Below are 16,507 nucleotides of genomic sequence, written 5' to 3' on the forward strand. Positions count from 1 at the left end.
CTGTCATGCCAAGCATAACAGTGAACAGTTGCCAACCCGTGTTTCTCTCCAACAGCAACTGGTACGTGGAGTGATCCCATTTGAACAGACTCCTTTTCTCAAGCTGCCACACGTCACCAGTCAAAACCTTCCTTCTACGCTTTAAAACGCCTCTACCACCCCAATAACACCAGGGCAGAGCGCACTTGCCTGAACTTTGTCCACTTGATGCTATAAAATGCTGTGCATGAGGACATGCAACCGAACAAATTCCCTCCTTCAGTTAGCAATGTCACTGGGCTCTGCCCTAAACCGTCTTTTTTTAATTTTAGGGCATAAGGTACTAAAAGTACTTCATATCAAATGCAAATATGTAACAAAGAATGTGTAACCTTGGCCAAATGAACCCAGGCCTTAACCAGAGTGATAATGGTAGTCATACCTGGGAATCATGCCCACAAGTTTTGAGTTACAAGCCCAGTTCAGTAATCTCCATTCAGCTACTTCAGGACGCCTGGCACCTCCCACTCACTGCACCTGCACTTCTCGGTCACGACTGCTGTCTGTTCTGGCCCCACGGTGGTGGAATGACCTTCCTGTGGTTGTCAGAACAGTAGAGTCTTTGACCACTTTCAAGTGCAGACTGAAGACTCACCTCTTCAAGCTGTACGTTTCCCTCCCTACCTCACCACCATGATTAGCCTTGTGCATTCCATAGATTATAATGGCACTTATATACAGTCAGGTTCAGAATTATTGGCACCCTTTATGAAAATGAGCAAAAAAGGCACAACACAGATAATGAGCTATATTTTATGTCCAAACATATGGCAAAACTAAATACTTTTATCCTAATACAATTATTATAATTTTCATTTTCTTCTTATTGAGTAATACTATTTTTAATGAAAAATGTAGATTATTTTAAATAAAACCAAACAAAGTTAAATCTGCAGTAAAATTCTACTTATTTAAGTTAATCTCAGTCTTAAGGAACTGTATTGTGGCCTTCCATCACTTCCTGTTTCCCTAGGGTATGAAAATGAGGTAACACGCATGTAATAACCCTTTGTAATCCATCGCCATGGAGAAAGTCAAAGAACTGTCAAATCAAAAGAGACAGATGGTTGTTGACTGACACAAGGAAGAGGACCCAAGTGCATGTTGCCCCCACTCATAGTGAGGAAGATGGTGAGGGAGGTGTAAGGGTAATTTTCTTAATTGATTCTTAACTGACAATGTGTGTTAAAGCCCCCCCTTCTGGAAAAGTGTGTATAAGAATCTTATTGTGTCTGATGTAAATGAGAAAGCCGGTAAGCTTTCTCACTTTCTGTCATTTCTTTGCAAAAAAATACGAAAGATAAAGAGAAGAATAGCTATTGTTGTGTTTTTACTGGATCTGTTTCATCAGACGATGCTCACCTGTGAAATGTTAAAAAGGGCATTTTTCCCAAACAGAGGCAAAGAAGAACCGAAGGACCACAGTTCAAGAACTGCAGACGTCAGTTGCCTCTTGAGGTCACAAAGTCTCAAAAATCAGGGCTGCACAAGGAAAGCCCTTACTGAGAGCAACCAACAAATTCAAGCATCTGGAGTTTGCGAAACACCATTGGAACTATGACTGGAACAGGGTGCTCTGGTCAGATGAGACCAAAATTGTACTTTTTAGCCACGTACACCGTCTGCATGTTTGGCGTCAAAAAAGGGATGCATACAAGGAAAAGCACTGCATACCTACCGTCAAATATTGTGGTGGACCATTGATGCTTTGGGGCTGTTTTGCTGCCAGTGGTCCAGGGGCTCTTGTTAAGGTCAATGGCATAATTCCACCAAGTACCAGGAAACTTTAGCCAAAAACCTGGTTGCCTCTGCCAGGAAGCTGAGACTTCAATAAGACAATGGGGCGGCTTGTAGCGTAGTGGTTAAGGTAAATGACTGGGATAGGCAAGGTTGGTGGTTCAAATCCCAGGGTAGCCACATTAAGATCCACACAGCCGTTGGGCCCTTGAGCAAGGCCCTTACCCTGCAATGCTCCAGGGGAGGATTGTCTCCTGCTTAATCTAATCAACTGTACGTCGCTCTGGATAAGAGCGTCTGCCAAATGCCAATAATGTAATGTAATGTAACAATGACTTCAAACATACTTCAAAATCAACAGAAATGGTTCCGTGAAAACAAAATCAATGTTTTGCAATGGCCATCTCAGTCTCTGGACTTAAACCCTATCAAAAACATGTGGTCTGAATTGAAGAGGGCAGTCCATAAGCGCAAAACCTAAGGATATGAAGGATCTCAGTGCCGTTATCCTTGCCAGGGGAAGCTGCACCAAGTACTAAAATCAAGTGTGCCAGTAATTGTGAAACCTTTATTTATTTTTTTGGAAAGAAATGTATCATTTGTAATTTTTGTGGATTCCATTGGATCATAAAATATTTTCCACATGTTGGAAAATTACAATATATCTGAGTAATGGTATTATTTGTTTTCTACAGTCTTTTTTTGCTCATTTTCATCAAGGGTGCCAATAATTCTGGACCTGACTGTATAGGTATTGTTGTACTCTAATCTAGCTGCCAAACGTGGTATGCTAGTTGATAAGTTGATGTACTCAAGGGTTCAAATTGTATCTGTGTGGTCACGCTCGGAAGGTACTTTCCTCTAGGGTCCTCATAACACTCGTCTCTGTGTTTGATTTGTACTTTATTGTACGTCGCTCTGGATAAGAACATCTGCTAAATGCCTGTAATGTAATGTAAAGCTCATACAGCTACAGTGATCAAAATAGACAAATCTATTGTCTCCTTGTTTCGGAGAAGAGAACCACAAACTTCTTTCGTATAATGAAGCCATATAACCGCTGCTCATTGCAACTACCTTTCTGTTTTGATAATAGGTTGATTCGCGGTTTTGGAGGAAGCATAACGCGAAGAAGGCGGCACGGATGGTGCAGTGGGTAGCACTGCCGCCTCACAGCAAGGAGGACCTGGGCTCCAATGCCCGTCGGCCGGGGCCTCTCTGTGCGGAGTTTGAATGTTCTCCCCGTGTCTGCGTGGGTTTCCTCCGGGTACTCCGGTTTCCTCCCACAGTCCAAAGACATGCAGGTTAGGCTGATTGGAGAGTCTAAATTGCCCGTAGGTATGAGTGTGTGAGTGAATGGTGTGTGTGCCCTGCGATGGACTGGCGACCTGTCCAGGATGTATTCCTGCCTTTCGCCCAATGTATGCTGGGATAGGCTCCAGCCCCCCTGCGACCCTATTCAGGATAAGCAGGTAAAGATAATGAATGAATGAATGAATGTACTCTTCTGCATTATCAGTATTGAGGGAGTAGCAGTGTGTAAGACAAGTTTATGTGAAAAAGGATATGGATTATTATGAAATTTAATTCATTTTAAAAATCTCAAAATGACAGTTGACTCATGCCATGGCAATTTCAATGTATTTTGTAATTTTCATGTAAAAACAATACAACCTGACTTCTTAAATCTTACATGTACCTTTCCCCTTGTTGTTCTGCGTGTCTCCTTACACGGTGACTATGGTTACCAACGTTGCTATCCTGGCCAACCGGTTTTGCAGATCCAGGATATAATTATCCTTTTTTTAATGTGGCTTGCAAGTTGGAAACTGGGGAAGCAATTGAATACAACTTACTAAGCAAAAACAAAATTGTCCCAAATAGTATGGTACCCTGAAATGAAATGTGTATGAAAAGTAATGTAATTTGTCCAATGTATAAAAATAGTCTTTAATAAAAGCTGAAAATCTGACTGTGTGAGTACATTTGAGTATATATGTATTTGTGCCAATAGTTATGTTGTCTATCTGAGATCAAGCTCACAACCTACGATAAACACATTGGAAACTCAAGCAGAAAGAAAGACACTGAAGTGTCACTGGGTCTTTTTTAAAAGACCACATTTGTATATATAAGCACCTCTGTTTTTTCACCAACCCAATTTCCTGTTGCCATTAACAAACAAGTCTCAGATTCTCAAAGTCTCTGGTCTCAGGTGGAAAGAGAGTGACATGAGCATGAGGAAATAGCAGGTGGTTTACCAGACCTAGAACACCCAGAATAAGATGGAGGGCAAATCTTAAACATTTACATCAACAGGAAATGCTGCAACACCAGCAAAGGTTGCCATGGTGACGAGAGACGGAGGAACTGTGAGAGAATGAAAGAAAGGACTAGAAAGGATTGTCTTTAAATACAGTAGAGGGTTGTAGGGCCCTCGCACATAACGTAGGGATTTTACTCTCTTTGAAACCGGGGCGCCAATTAATGTATTGTCGCAGTATAACTGCAAAAAATAATCAGTCTCATAAGCTAACAAAATACACTCAAATAAGACAGCAAATATAGAAACACAGATTCACAATGTCAGTTAAGACTAAACTAAACACTATGCCTGAATGTTTGTAGCCTTACTGAGTCCATACGCATTGCTGGATCCAAAATACGTGCTGTCCTTGTAGAAGCTGTGATGGTACTGTGAATGATGTCTTGGGAGAGGAGCGCAAAGCTGGGGTGTTCCCGTCTCAGCCGCGCGTTGTCGTCTGGTCCGTTCGGTTGCTGAAAAAATGTTCGCCGGTCCTTTTTCCGGGTGGAAATGTTTGTTGCTTTGCTTTGCAGGGGTAAACTGATGTAGTGTTCCGCATACACCAGTTTCCACTCGCTATAGGGAACTAAGTTACCGCGAGGTAACTAGGTGTGTCCGTAGGCCTGGTAGTGCGCGGTGTAGAATTCAGCCTCTGTCCGAGTTAGGTCTCATCTAAATATCGTCTTTTAGTTCAAAAGGAGTGTTTGTATTTGTTAAAAAGATTATTTTGTGTTACTGAGTGTGTTTTAAAATGAAAAAGGATTTTAATTTGTAAAGAATTAGAAATAACCAATAAAAACCCAAAAGAGGGTGCCTCGAAAAGAAGTGAGAAGAAGCGGCTTGAGAACATACCTTGCTCTTATGCGGGGGAAAGTTTATTGCTCCCGCCCTTACGAGATTGGCTGAACCGAGCTAGACGTCATGCTGGGTGGAGGTCGCGGAATTGTCCTGTGGGATTGTGGGAAAACACTGACACCCAGCATCAACCCCCCCCCCCCCCCCCCCCCTCAAACTACCTCACACTGACTGCCTACCTCAGGACCCCCACTACTGCACACATGGTACATATTCACTGTACACATCAGTACTAATGTATTCATATTTATTTCAGCTATTATTTTTTTTTATATTTCATACTATGCATGGCGTACAATGTATGCAATGGATTCCACTTTTTTTTTTTGCTACTACTATTATCAATATCATAATATTACTACCATCATAATACAATACAATAATATTGCACTATTACTGCACTGTAACTATTATTTGCATGACCGGGTCAGATGCAACATTTTTGTTGTCCTAGTAGTATGTGCACTGACAATAAAGTTGATTCTGATTCTTCTTTGATTGCTCCTTGACTCAGTACCCTGTTGCCACTCTCTCGATTCTCAGATCTTAACTAGGAATCGCGACATCGACAATCAATCTTCTGCATTCTCTCCTGGCCTTTGACAAGACCTAGACCTTGGAATTAACGTTGCCCTGTCGGGGACATGCATTGTACAGGGAACGTTTTGAATCCTGAGTTTTATTGTTTTAAATTTAATTATAAGTACGTACAACCTATGTTTTTGAGACAATAAGGCATTGTGAAAAACTGCTGTGCTAAAACATTCAGACTGCAGCATGTGACATTTGATAACGGGAAGCTGAGTTTTGAGGAAGTAGGAATAAAGGATATTTCTGTTACAGTATATCTAGTCTTAAAATCAAGTAGCATATACAGTGGCTTCAGAAAGTATTCGGACCCATTCACTTTTTGGACACTTCATTGCATTGCAGATATAATTTTAAATGGATAAAATCACCAATTTTGTCCATCAATCTACACTCAATAACCCATAATGACAAAGTGAAAACATGTTTAGAAATCTTTGCAGATGTACTACAAATCGAAAACTGAAATCTCTCATTTATATAAGTATTCAAACCCTTAATCCATGACTTTGTAGAAGCCCCTTTGTCAGCAATTACAGGGGTTAGTCTCTTCAAGTTTTACATACCTGGATTTTGAGTAGTTTATCCCATTCTTCCTAGCAGATCCTCTCAAGCTCTGTCAGATTGGATGGGAAGTGTGAACTGCCAGGTCTCTCCACACATGTTCTTTGGGGTTTACGTCTGGGATTTGGCTGGGCCACTTGAGGACAGTCAGAGACAGAGTCCCGAAGCCAATCCAGCTTTGTCTTGACTGTATGCTTTGGGTCATTGTTGTGCTGAAAGGTGAAGCTTTTCCCCACTCTGAGGTCGCTTGCACTCTGGAGCAGGTTTTCTTCAAGGACCTCTCTGTATTTGGCTTCATTCTTCCCTCAATTCTGACCAGTCTACCTGCCCCTTCCCCGTAGGGATGGTATTAGCCAGGTGATGAGCAGTGCCTGGTGTTCGCCAGACATAGTGCCTGGAATTCTGCCAAAAGAGTTACATTTTTGTCTCATCAGACCAGATACTCTTCTTCCTCATGCTCCCTGAGTCCTTTAAATGCTGTTTGTCAAACTCCAAGCTGGCTGCCATATGCCTTTTACTTAAGAGTGGCTTTTGTCTAGCCACTCTATCATGAAGGCCTGATTGATGGAGTGCTGCTGAGATGGTCATCCTTCCGGCCTTTCCCTGCAGAGGACTTCTCTGTTAGAGTGACTATTGGGTTCTTGGTCAACTTCCGGTTACTGAGTTTAGCTGGAAGGCCAACTCTAGACTCCTGGTGGTTCAAAACATCTTCCATTTCACAATTATTGAGGCCACTGTGCTCCTGGCAACAGTCAAAGGTTTAGAAATGGTTTTATACCCTTGCCCTGATCTATTCCACAACACAATTGTATCACGGAGGTCTAGTGGGAGTTGCTTGGACTTCCAAACTATGTCCAATCAATTCAATTTGCCACAGATGGACTCCAATCAAGTTCTAGACACATCCCAAGGTTAATTAAAGTAAACAGGATGCACCTGACCACAATTTGGCACTTTTATCCATTTAAAATTAAATCTAGAACACAATAAAGTGCAAAAAGTGAAGGGGTCTAAATACTTTCTGAAGCCACTGTATATTCTACAATGCTGGGACATATACTAAAAGTATATGTCAACATGTTTTTGTGTCATCCAAGACACTTAAGTCATGATATTGTAATACTTAAATTTTCCTTTTTTTCTGCTGGGTCTTAGGAGGATATAGGCTCAAGACATTTTGTCATGTGAGCCTCATTATTTTACACAGTACCACCTCCATTACAAACAGCGCTGCAGCGACACCCAGTTAGCCACAACACACACACACACACCTCCCATCACAAGACAAAAAACATATCACCTCTACTACGAACAGAACTGCAGAGACACAGTTAGCCATGACACACACACACACACACCTCCCATTGCAAGACGCAAAACACATCACCTCCACTCCAAACATCCACAATGCTCTTAGAAAAAGATACTGGGAACAGGAGAGGAGGTCAGGGTATGACAGATGCCATTACAGCACTTATATTCATGCATATTTTACTAGTTAGGGATTAGATGCTTCTAACCTGTGGAAGAACCTATGCACTTGTAAATCGCTTTGGATTAAACTTGTCTGCCAAAATGGAAACTACACCTTGCTCATGCAATGGATCACTCAGAATTGGAACAGACACAGGATATATACTGTATTAACAGTGTATGGAAGGAGCCAGGTAGCCTGGGGAGAGAGGGACCTAAGGGACATGTACCTGGGCCACACAGGTAAAACAGGTTATTCCTGATATCTGCAGACGAGGAGGATATGGCAGGGTTGCAAGAAAAAAAGGTTTCAGTGCTTCGTTTGTCATTTGTCATTTTATTACTATTTCAAATCAATAAATACGTTTATTATCTCAGTTGGCTGGCTCATATCATACACTTGGACATGTTCAACAAAATCAGGCAAATTAGACAGACTTTTCCCCAATATTTTCACGAGCAAATCTTTGGTCAAATTTTGAGTGAAACTGACAATCAACTTCCTAGGTAGTTTTGACATGTTTCTAATCAGTTTATAATGCTATGAGCTGGAATGATGGTGAAGTCATAGTTCATGCCAATTCTAAGAACCTGTCTTCCTGCCAAAAATAATATTATTTGGTTTCTTGGTACTGTGCGTCAACATATGATGGTTAATTGGTCATGCTACAGTCTAGTATCCCCCTTTATGGGGTAATGTCAGGATTTTTCAATGAACTTATCACTTATTATTTAAAAAAAACAACATGACACTCAAGCCCATTGACACTGTCTGCTAAGTAACAAACGGATAATTCTAACCTCTGAAACACAGCGTGGAAATAAGCAATAATAACAGCAATTAAATACAAATCTTAACACATTTTCTTTGTTTTCTTTCACACTGGGGGAGGGGGGGGGCAAGCACAAGGGACAAGTAATTCAGTTGGTCTTTTGAAATTGGCAACTCAAAACGATGCACCATTGTCCCTAGCCAAATGCTGGTGAGGAGCTAACTTCTGTGGGAAATGTGGACAACCTGGCAACCCCTCTTCTGTGGCTATTGAACTTTCTGTCCAAATACCAGTACATGGCCAAGATGGCAAGAGACGTCCTATATGGTCATTCACTGACATGGCTGTACAAAACTACGCAATTACTATACCAACTTTCACCTATCTACATTGTTTGCATTTTTGTAACCGGTAAATTGTCTGTGATTAAGCTGCACAGCACAGCTGCATTTGAACAACACATACAAAAGTACAGAATAAAGTTAAGTATGAAGGAGGTTTTTTTTATTTGTTCATAATTTTACGAAGATATGTGTGAAAGTGTGGTTGCCGTTGGTGTCATATTAAGAATGCAATGGTAAAGCAGAGATTGACTGGGTTTTGCCAGATTTAAATGCAAACCACACCGGTATATCTACACAGTTGCTGTTTCAGTCTACATTGATAGCCATTTCTGTCTTTTCACACAAGCATGGAACAAAAAAAACAAATGTTAAAAAATGTCTAAAGCCCTCTCAATATAGCTTGCAATTTACCTGTACCACTGATTCTTATTTACAAAGACAAAATATTACTAATAGTAATTATGATATCAAGTTTAGCCTTGTCAATATGTAGCCAATTTTCCCATGATGGAATTATTCATTGAAAAGGTAGTATCTATAGTAGACAAAAACATTCCACATCATTGCTGCTAATATTTTCAATGTATGTTATTTTAAACTAACTTGACAGCACAGGATAACGCATTAAGACATACTGAGCTACAGTGTGCCAGAATTAAGATGTGTTTAACAGTTAACATCTAAAAAATACTTCACACATTTTTTTTTTTTTTTTTGTTTACTTCCCTTATGTGTCACCTATTCTGGGCTACATAATCTACTGTGGCCCCAGGCTTTGACACTAGCTAGGCCTCTCTGTTTACCAAGCCTTTCCTGCCCAGATAAAGACAACATTACCTTGATTTGTTGAATTCACTTCAAATATGCACCAAAATTTGACGATGTGCAAATACGTATTTCATTGTCTTTGTAGATGTATACCAGACCCAAAAACCAGACACAACAAGTGGCGTGGTACCACGGTAAACTATAGACAGATATTAATATAATGGGTTTCCTAATGGACTGTGGTGCTTTTTGTGAAAGGGATTACTTAAGACAGTGGTGCACATTTGAAAGGAAGTTAGTTCTAAATTTCTACCTAAAATACATTCAGTCAGAAGTAACTGTATTGTTGCCTTGTGCTGGTTTTTATTTATTTCTTTTTTTAACAACAGTCCGTTTTCAATCAGCCATGTTTTAAATATGTTCTCTCCCTCTGAGCAGCACAGTATGTTTTTTTTCCGCACTTGCATTGATGCAAAGTAAAAATGAAAAGGTTACATTTTTCCCATTTAAGTTGTTTGTATCTACACTGTCAATTAAATTGCAACATTTCCATTTTATCAAAAGCAAAAACAGGAACAACACAAATACGGTAGCGTCATACACCAAATTTGCATGCGTTCTTTAAAATAAAGGATTTCTGATTATTATTCAACATTTTTTTAAGTAGTGGTACAATTAACAGTTATTCAGTACTGAGACATTTCCTCAGTGACACAATGAACAAGATAAATGTTTGTAGTGGGCAGCTACAGCATATTATTTTTGAAATGTCACTGTCTTGAGTGAAACCAATTTGGAGTTTGACTCAACAAATCTCAAAATGCATCGAAAGGTTTTATGGACCCCCACTCCGTCATATTAATATAGGATTTTTTGTCTTTCGAAATACAAATGAAAAAAGACACATTAAAAAAAAAAAGAATTAAATAAATAAATAATAAATAAGCATAAGTGTGTGGGTGTGTGAGTCTATATATGTGTGTGTATATGTGTGTGTGTGTGTGTGTGTGTGTGTGTGTGTGTATGTGTGTATATACATGTGTGTGTGCCATAGAATGACAACCATTTTGGGTCTTCTATTTAAACATAATGTTTCAGTGCTTTTCCTGTCAGTTCACTTATATCGCGGTATTGATGCTTTAACATACACACTGAGCAAGATGGCCACCTCACCTTTACCTTCCCCATCATCTCTTATGGTTAAAACTATATCATCCCATTTGAAAGCCAATTGCTCACACATTATGTGTGCTAGGGGGTCACAGTGGTTCTTAAGCAGTTCTAAACATACGTTTTTAAAAGTGACAAGGAATGAAAAGTCAGCGTAGATTGTTAGAACTGAATTCTCCTCGACTCACGTAACAATATTTATCTGAATTTAAAAAATAATATAATTTTCAGCTATGTCATAATAAAATAATTAAACCAACGATAATAGTATACTCTAAAATACAAAATTAAATATTTCTATATGTCACCTACAACAAAATAATAGCTCATTTAAAACAAATTCCATTATTAACATTGCAAATCAGGACATTCTTCAGTTAACTCCACTGCAAACCCTTTTGTTCCAAAACAGTCAGAAACAAAACATTCCTTAAAATAAACATGGGGACAATGTCTTCTAAATACAGGGATGATTTCTACCCCTAAATACTAAGTAATCTGAGAATGGTCAGGGTGTTTGCGAGGGGGGGGGGGGGGGTTACTATTTTGTTTAAAATTTTAATTGTTGTTCTGATGGTACATCCACATTTCAGGAAGTGACGGGAGGGGGGACAATCCCTAAAGTGGGAAAAAGAGAGGGTGGATCTTTTGCTACGGGCCTCGACCCAGAGGCCCCGCCCATCTCCTCAGTTCATTTGCTCAAAGAATTTGTAGGTGGGGTTTTCGTAGCCGTGGTTCTGCATCTTGTTCAGCTGTCGCTCCTCTGGGGTGAGCATAGGGTCGACCTGCTGCGAGGCGTGGGGAGAGACCGATGGAGGGGAGGGAGAGAGACAGAGAAAGAGGGAAGAAAAGAAAGAGGGAGAGACAGTGAGGAAGAGAACACGGGAGAAAAAACAGGGATGAGAAGGAGGAGATTGTTATTGTGTTTTAATTATTTACCTGCTTCCAAGAAACCGTTCACCACCGGGGATGGGATAGGCCAAGCATAAAAGCAGATGAACCCGCCAACTTTTACTGGTCCAACCCATAGTTTCTGATCTGAGGATCTTACCAGTATCTAATCTGCCATGTCCCTGCTGGTGTATGAAACCTGAACATTATGGTATCAGACATTCACCCTAGATGGAAGGCCACATAAGTGTCATTCGTTCCCATAAAATCAGATACACAAAACAAACCCAGACATGCTCAGACAAGGATGGGTCCTCAGATCAATGGTTCAATTCAACTATAGTAATCGGTAATAAACCTTTATTTATGAAACAATGTTTTGAGAATGGAATTAACTTTGTAAATAATATTTTAACTCAAGAAGGTAAGATTATGTCATATGAACAAACTAGTGTATAGACAGGTTGGTTCCATGAAAAGTTATAATCAATTACCTGCATCCCTACCATAGAATTGGAAAAGAGAACTGGTTAAGGTGCCTGGGAAACTAATGGTCTGCAGACCCAGTATACAAAATAATAAATGGACAAAAACTAGTAATATTAATAAAGAAATGTATCTCTTTTATATAAAAGTAAAGGTGCTTTTGATATATCATATAAAATTCTGTACAAATCAGAACAGATTTTTAATGCAACCTTCCCATGGAATGTGATATATGAATCTATATACAGGTGCCTCTCGAAAAATTTGAAAAATTAGAATCTTTTTTTCGTAATTTAATTCAAAAAGTTAAACTTTCATACATTTTATATATTCTAGATTCATTACACATAAAGTGAAATACTTCAAGCCTTTTCTTGTTTTAATCTTGATGATTACGGCTTACAGCTCAGGAAAAACATAAATCCAGTATCTCAAATATTTGAATTTTACATAAGACCAATCAAAAAAAGGATTTATAATATACAAATGTCGACCTTCTGAAAAGTATGTTAATTTATGCATTCAATACTTGGTTGGGCAATCATGGGGAAGACTGCTGACATGGCAGTGCTGCGAGGCGTGGGGAGAAACCGATGGAGGGGAGGGAGAGAGACAGAGAAAGAGGGAAGAAAAGAAAGAGGGAGAGAGTGAGGAAGAGAACACGGGAGGAAAAACATGGATGGGAAGGAGGAGATTGTTATTGTGTTTGAATTATTTACCTGCTAAAAGCAGATGAACCTGCCAACTTTTACTGGTCCAACCCATAGTTTCTGATCTGGGGATCTTACCAGAATCTAATATGCCATGTCCCTGCTGGTGTATGAAACCTGAACATTATGGTATCAGACATTCACCCTACATGGAAGGCCACATAAGTGTCATTCGTTCCCATAAAATCAGATACACAAAACAAACCCAGACATGCTCAGACAAGGATGGGTCCTCAGATCAATGGTTCAATTCAACTATAGTAATCGGTAATAAACCTTTATTTATGAAACAATGTTTTGAGAATGGAATTATCTTTGTAAATAATATTTTAACTCAAGAAGGTAAGATTATGTCATATGAACAAACTAGTGTATAGACAGGTTGGTTCCATGAAAAGTTATAATCAATTACCTGCATCCCTACCATAGAATTGGAAAAGGGAACTGGTTAAGGTGCCTGGGAAACTAATGGTCTGCAGACCCAGTATACAAAATAATAAATGGACAAAAACTAGTAATATTAATAAAGAAATGTATCTCTTTTATATAAAAGTAAAGGTGCTTTTGATATATCATATAAAATTCTGTACAAATGAGAACAGATTTTTAATGCAACCTTCCCTCGAAAAATTAGAAAAATTTGAATTCTTTTTTCGTAATTTAATTCAAAAAGTTAAACTTTCATACATTTTATATATTCTAGATTCATTACACATCAAGTGAAATACTTCAAGCCTTTTCTTGTTTTAATCTTGATGATTACGGCTTACAGCTCAGGAAAAACATAAATCCAGTATCTCAAAATATTTGAATTTTACATAAGACCAATCAAAAAAAGGATTTATAATATACAAATGTCGACCTTCTGAAGAGTCTGTTAATTTAGGCATTCAATACTTGGTTGGGCAATCATGGAGAAGACTGCTGACATGGCAGTTGTCCAGAGGACACTCATTGACACCCTCCACAAGGAGGGTAAGCCACAGAAGGTCATTGCTGGCTGTCAAAAGAATATCAAAAGAATATTCATAGAAAGTTGACTGGAAGCGAAAAGTGTGGTAGGAAAAGGTGTACAAGCAACAGGGATGACCGCAGCCTTGAGAGGATAGTCAAGCAAAGCCGATTCAAGAACGTGTCCGGGAAATGGGCTATGAGTGTGGCATTCCTAGTGTCAAGCCACTCCTGAACCAGAGAAAATGTCAGAAGTATCTTACCTGGGCTAAGGAGAAAAAGAACTGGACCGTTGCTCAGTGGTCCAAAGTCCTCTTTTCAGATGAAAGTAAATTTTGCATTTCATTTGGAAATCAAGGTCCCAGAGTCTGGAGGAAGAGTGGAGAGGCACAGAATCCAAGTTGCTTGAAGTCCAGTGTGAAGTTTCCACAGTCAGTGATGATTTGGGGTGCCATGTCATCTGCTGGTGTTGGTCCACTGGATTTGATCAAGTCCAGAGTCCACACGGCTGTCTACCAGGAGATTTTAGAGCACTTCATGCTTCCGTCTGCTGAAAAGCTTTATGTTGATTTCCTGCCCACAGTGCCAAAACTACTCGTAACTGGTTTGCTGACCAAGGTATTACTGTGCTTGATTGGCCAGGCAACTTGCCTGACCTGAACCCCATAGAGAATCTATGGGGTATTGTCAAGAGGAAGATTAGAGACACCAAACCCAACAATACAGACGAGCTGAAGGCCTCTATCAAAGCAACCTGGGCTTCCGTAACACCTCAGCAGTGCCACAGGCTGATTGCCTCCATGCCGCGCCACATTGATGCACTAATTCATGCAAAAGCAGCCCTGGCCAAGTACTGAGTGCATAAATGAACATACTTTTCAGAAGGTCGACATTTCTGTATTATAAATACTTTTTTTGTAATAATATTAATATTTTAATATACTGGATTTTTGATTTTCATGAGCTGTAAGCCGTAATCATCAAGATAAAAACAAAAAAAAAGGCTTGAAATATTTCAGTTTATGTGTAATGAATCTAGAATGTTCACTTTTTGAATTAAATTAGGGAAAAAGATTTTTCCACAATATTCAAATGTTTTGAGATGCACCTGTGTAATATAACTATTGATTCCTTTATGCCAGCCTTCCACTTGAAACTATTAGAATTTTAGCCTCCGCTTTTAGCCTCCGCTTCATAGAACATTCTCCAGTATGTAGATTATGCCAAGATGAAACCAGAATCGATTCAATATATTTTTCGGTACTGTCGCATAATGAGCCTTTTCTGGCCTTAAATTCAAATGTGGCTAAGAAAGTGTAATATCAAGGCTGAATTGGACATACAGACTGTTCTGCTTGGGGATTTTGAAAATATTAAACGAATGGTTGTAAATGTTATTATACTTCTGAGCAAAGTATTTATTTTCTTAAGATAGACTTATTTATTTACAGTTGTGTATGAGTGAGACCTGAGGGGGGTAGGCAGGTCTGTGAAAGTGCACCCTACCTGTCGTATGTGGGACTATGGCACTTGATTCGAGCCAAAAATCAGATGTATGGGAGGTCGAGGGTGGCTGCTCACATATCTGATGAGCCAGCAGAGGCAAATGGAAAACAGTGTACACGCCCGGCTACCGACTCTCCTAGCCTAGCAGCTCAATAGCGTAGACTAGTGACTCACTCTCCGAGACTAGCATCTCACTGGTCTGGCCTAGTGACCCACTCACCTAGACTAGCAGCTCACTGGCCTAGACTAGTGACCCACTCACCTAGACTAGCAGCCCACTGGCCTAGACTAGTGACCCACTCACCTAGACTAGCAGCCCACTGGCCTAGACTAGTGACCCACTCACCTAGACTAGCAGCCCACTGGCCTAGACTAGTGACCCACTCACCTAGACTAGCAGCCCACTGGCCTAGACTAGTGACCCACTCACCTAGACTAGCAGCCCACTGGCCTAGACTAGTGACCCACTCACCTAGACTAGCAGCCCACTGGCCTAGACTAGTGACCCACTCACCTAGACTAGCAGCCCACTGGCCTAGACTAGTGACCCACTCACCTAGACTAGCAGCTCACTGGCCTAGACTAGTGACCCACTCTCCTAGACTAGCAGCTCACTGGCCTAGACTAGTGACCCACTCACCTAGACTAGCAGCTCACTGGCCTAGACTAGTGACCCGCTCTCCTAGACTAGCAGCTGACTGGCCTAGACTAGTGACCCGCTCTCCTAGACTAGCAGCCCACTGGCGTGTGATTTTGGGTGCGACCGCCCTGGGCCAGCCTCTTACCTCCACAATGCCGTGGCTAATGGTGCCGTACGGCTTCCTGCGAACCAGCAGCAGGCTGATCACCATGACCATGGCAATCGCCACGGCGACCACCAGCAGCCCCACCATGGCCCCGCGGTTGAACGTCTCCAAGGCGTCAGGTTGCTAGGCGAGAGAGAGAGAGAGAGAGAGAGAGAGAGAGAGAGAGAGAGAGAGAGAGAGAGAGGGGTAAAGAAGGGAATGAAAGGGAGAAGAGTAGAGATTGCAATGGGAGAACTACAGATGGCGAAGCCTGTGTATATGGCTGTGCCCATCCTGCTAGTGCACTAACAGGCAGGACTTACCAGTTCATCTCTCTGGATTCCTGGAGACTTGTACACCACCTGCTTCAGTTCCACAGATGTGTTCACCTAAAAAGAGGAAAACAATGGCGTCCATTTAAAAAAAACGAATTTACTTAGCAAGTATCAGTTTGCAAATAACATGTTTTTGATTAGCTTGGATTTCTAAAATGATCTATTAATTTATTATCTGTTTTTGCTGAGAAAGAATCAGTGAGAATAATTTTGACGTAGACAACACA

General features: G+C 40.4%; 1 protein-coding gene across 3 annotated transcripts in view; it reads right to left on the bottom strand.

Annotated features, from left to right (window-relative positions):
- Positions 1 to 7,878: 7,878 nt before the first annotated feature.
- Positions 7,879 to 16,507, bottom strand: part of aplp1 (amyloid beta (A4) precursor-like protein 1) — a 53,088-nt gene continuing 44,459 nt past the window's right edge. Inside the window, exons 15-17 of one of the 3 annotated variants that reach the window (XM_061238981.1) lie at positions 16,269 to 16,334; positions 15,946 to 16,089; positions 7,879 to 11,401 (exon numbers count right to left, since the gene is read on the bottom strand). In XM_061238981.1, coding sequence (XP_061094965.1) covers positions 11,303 to 11,401; positions 15,946 to 16,089; positions 16,269 to 16,334 — 309 coding nt within the window. In that variant the 3' untranslated portion in view covers positions 7,879 to 11,302. Of the gene's footprint in view, positions 11,405 to 12,382; positions 12,564 to 15,945; positions 16,090 to 16,268; positions 16,335 to 16,507 lie in introns of those variants that run through there. The other 2 variants (XM_061238975.1, XM_061238988.1) reach the window with 2 other exon arrangements.

The sequence above is a fragment of the Conger conger genome, chromosome 1, assembly GCF_963514075.1.
Source record: "Conger conger chromosome 1, fConCon1.1, whole genome shotgun sequence".
NCBI lineage: Eukaryota > Metazoa > Chordata > Actinopteri > Anguilliformes > Congridae > Conger > Conger conger.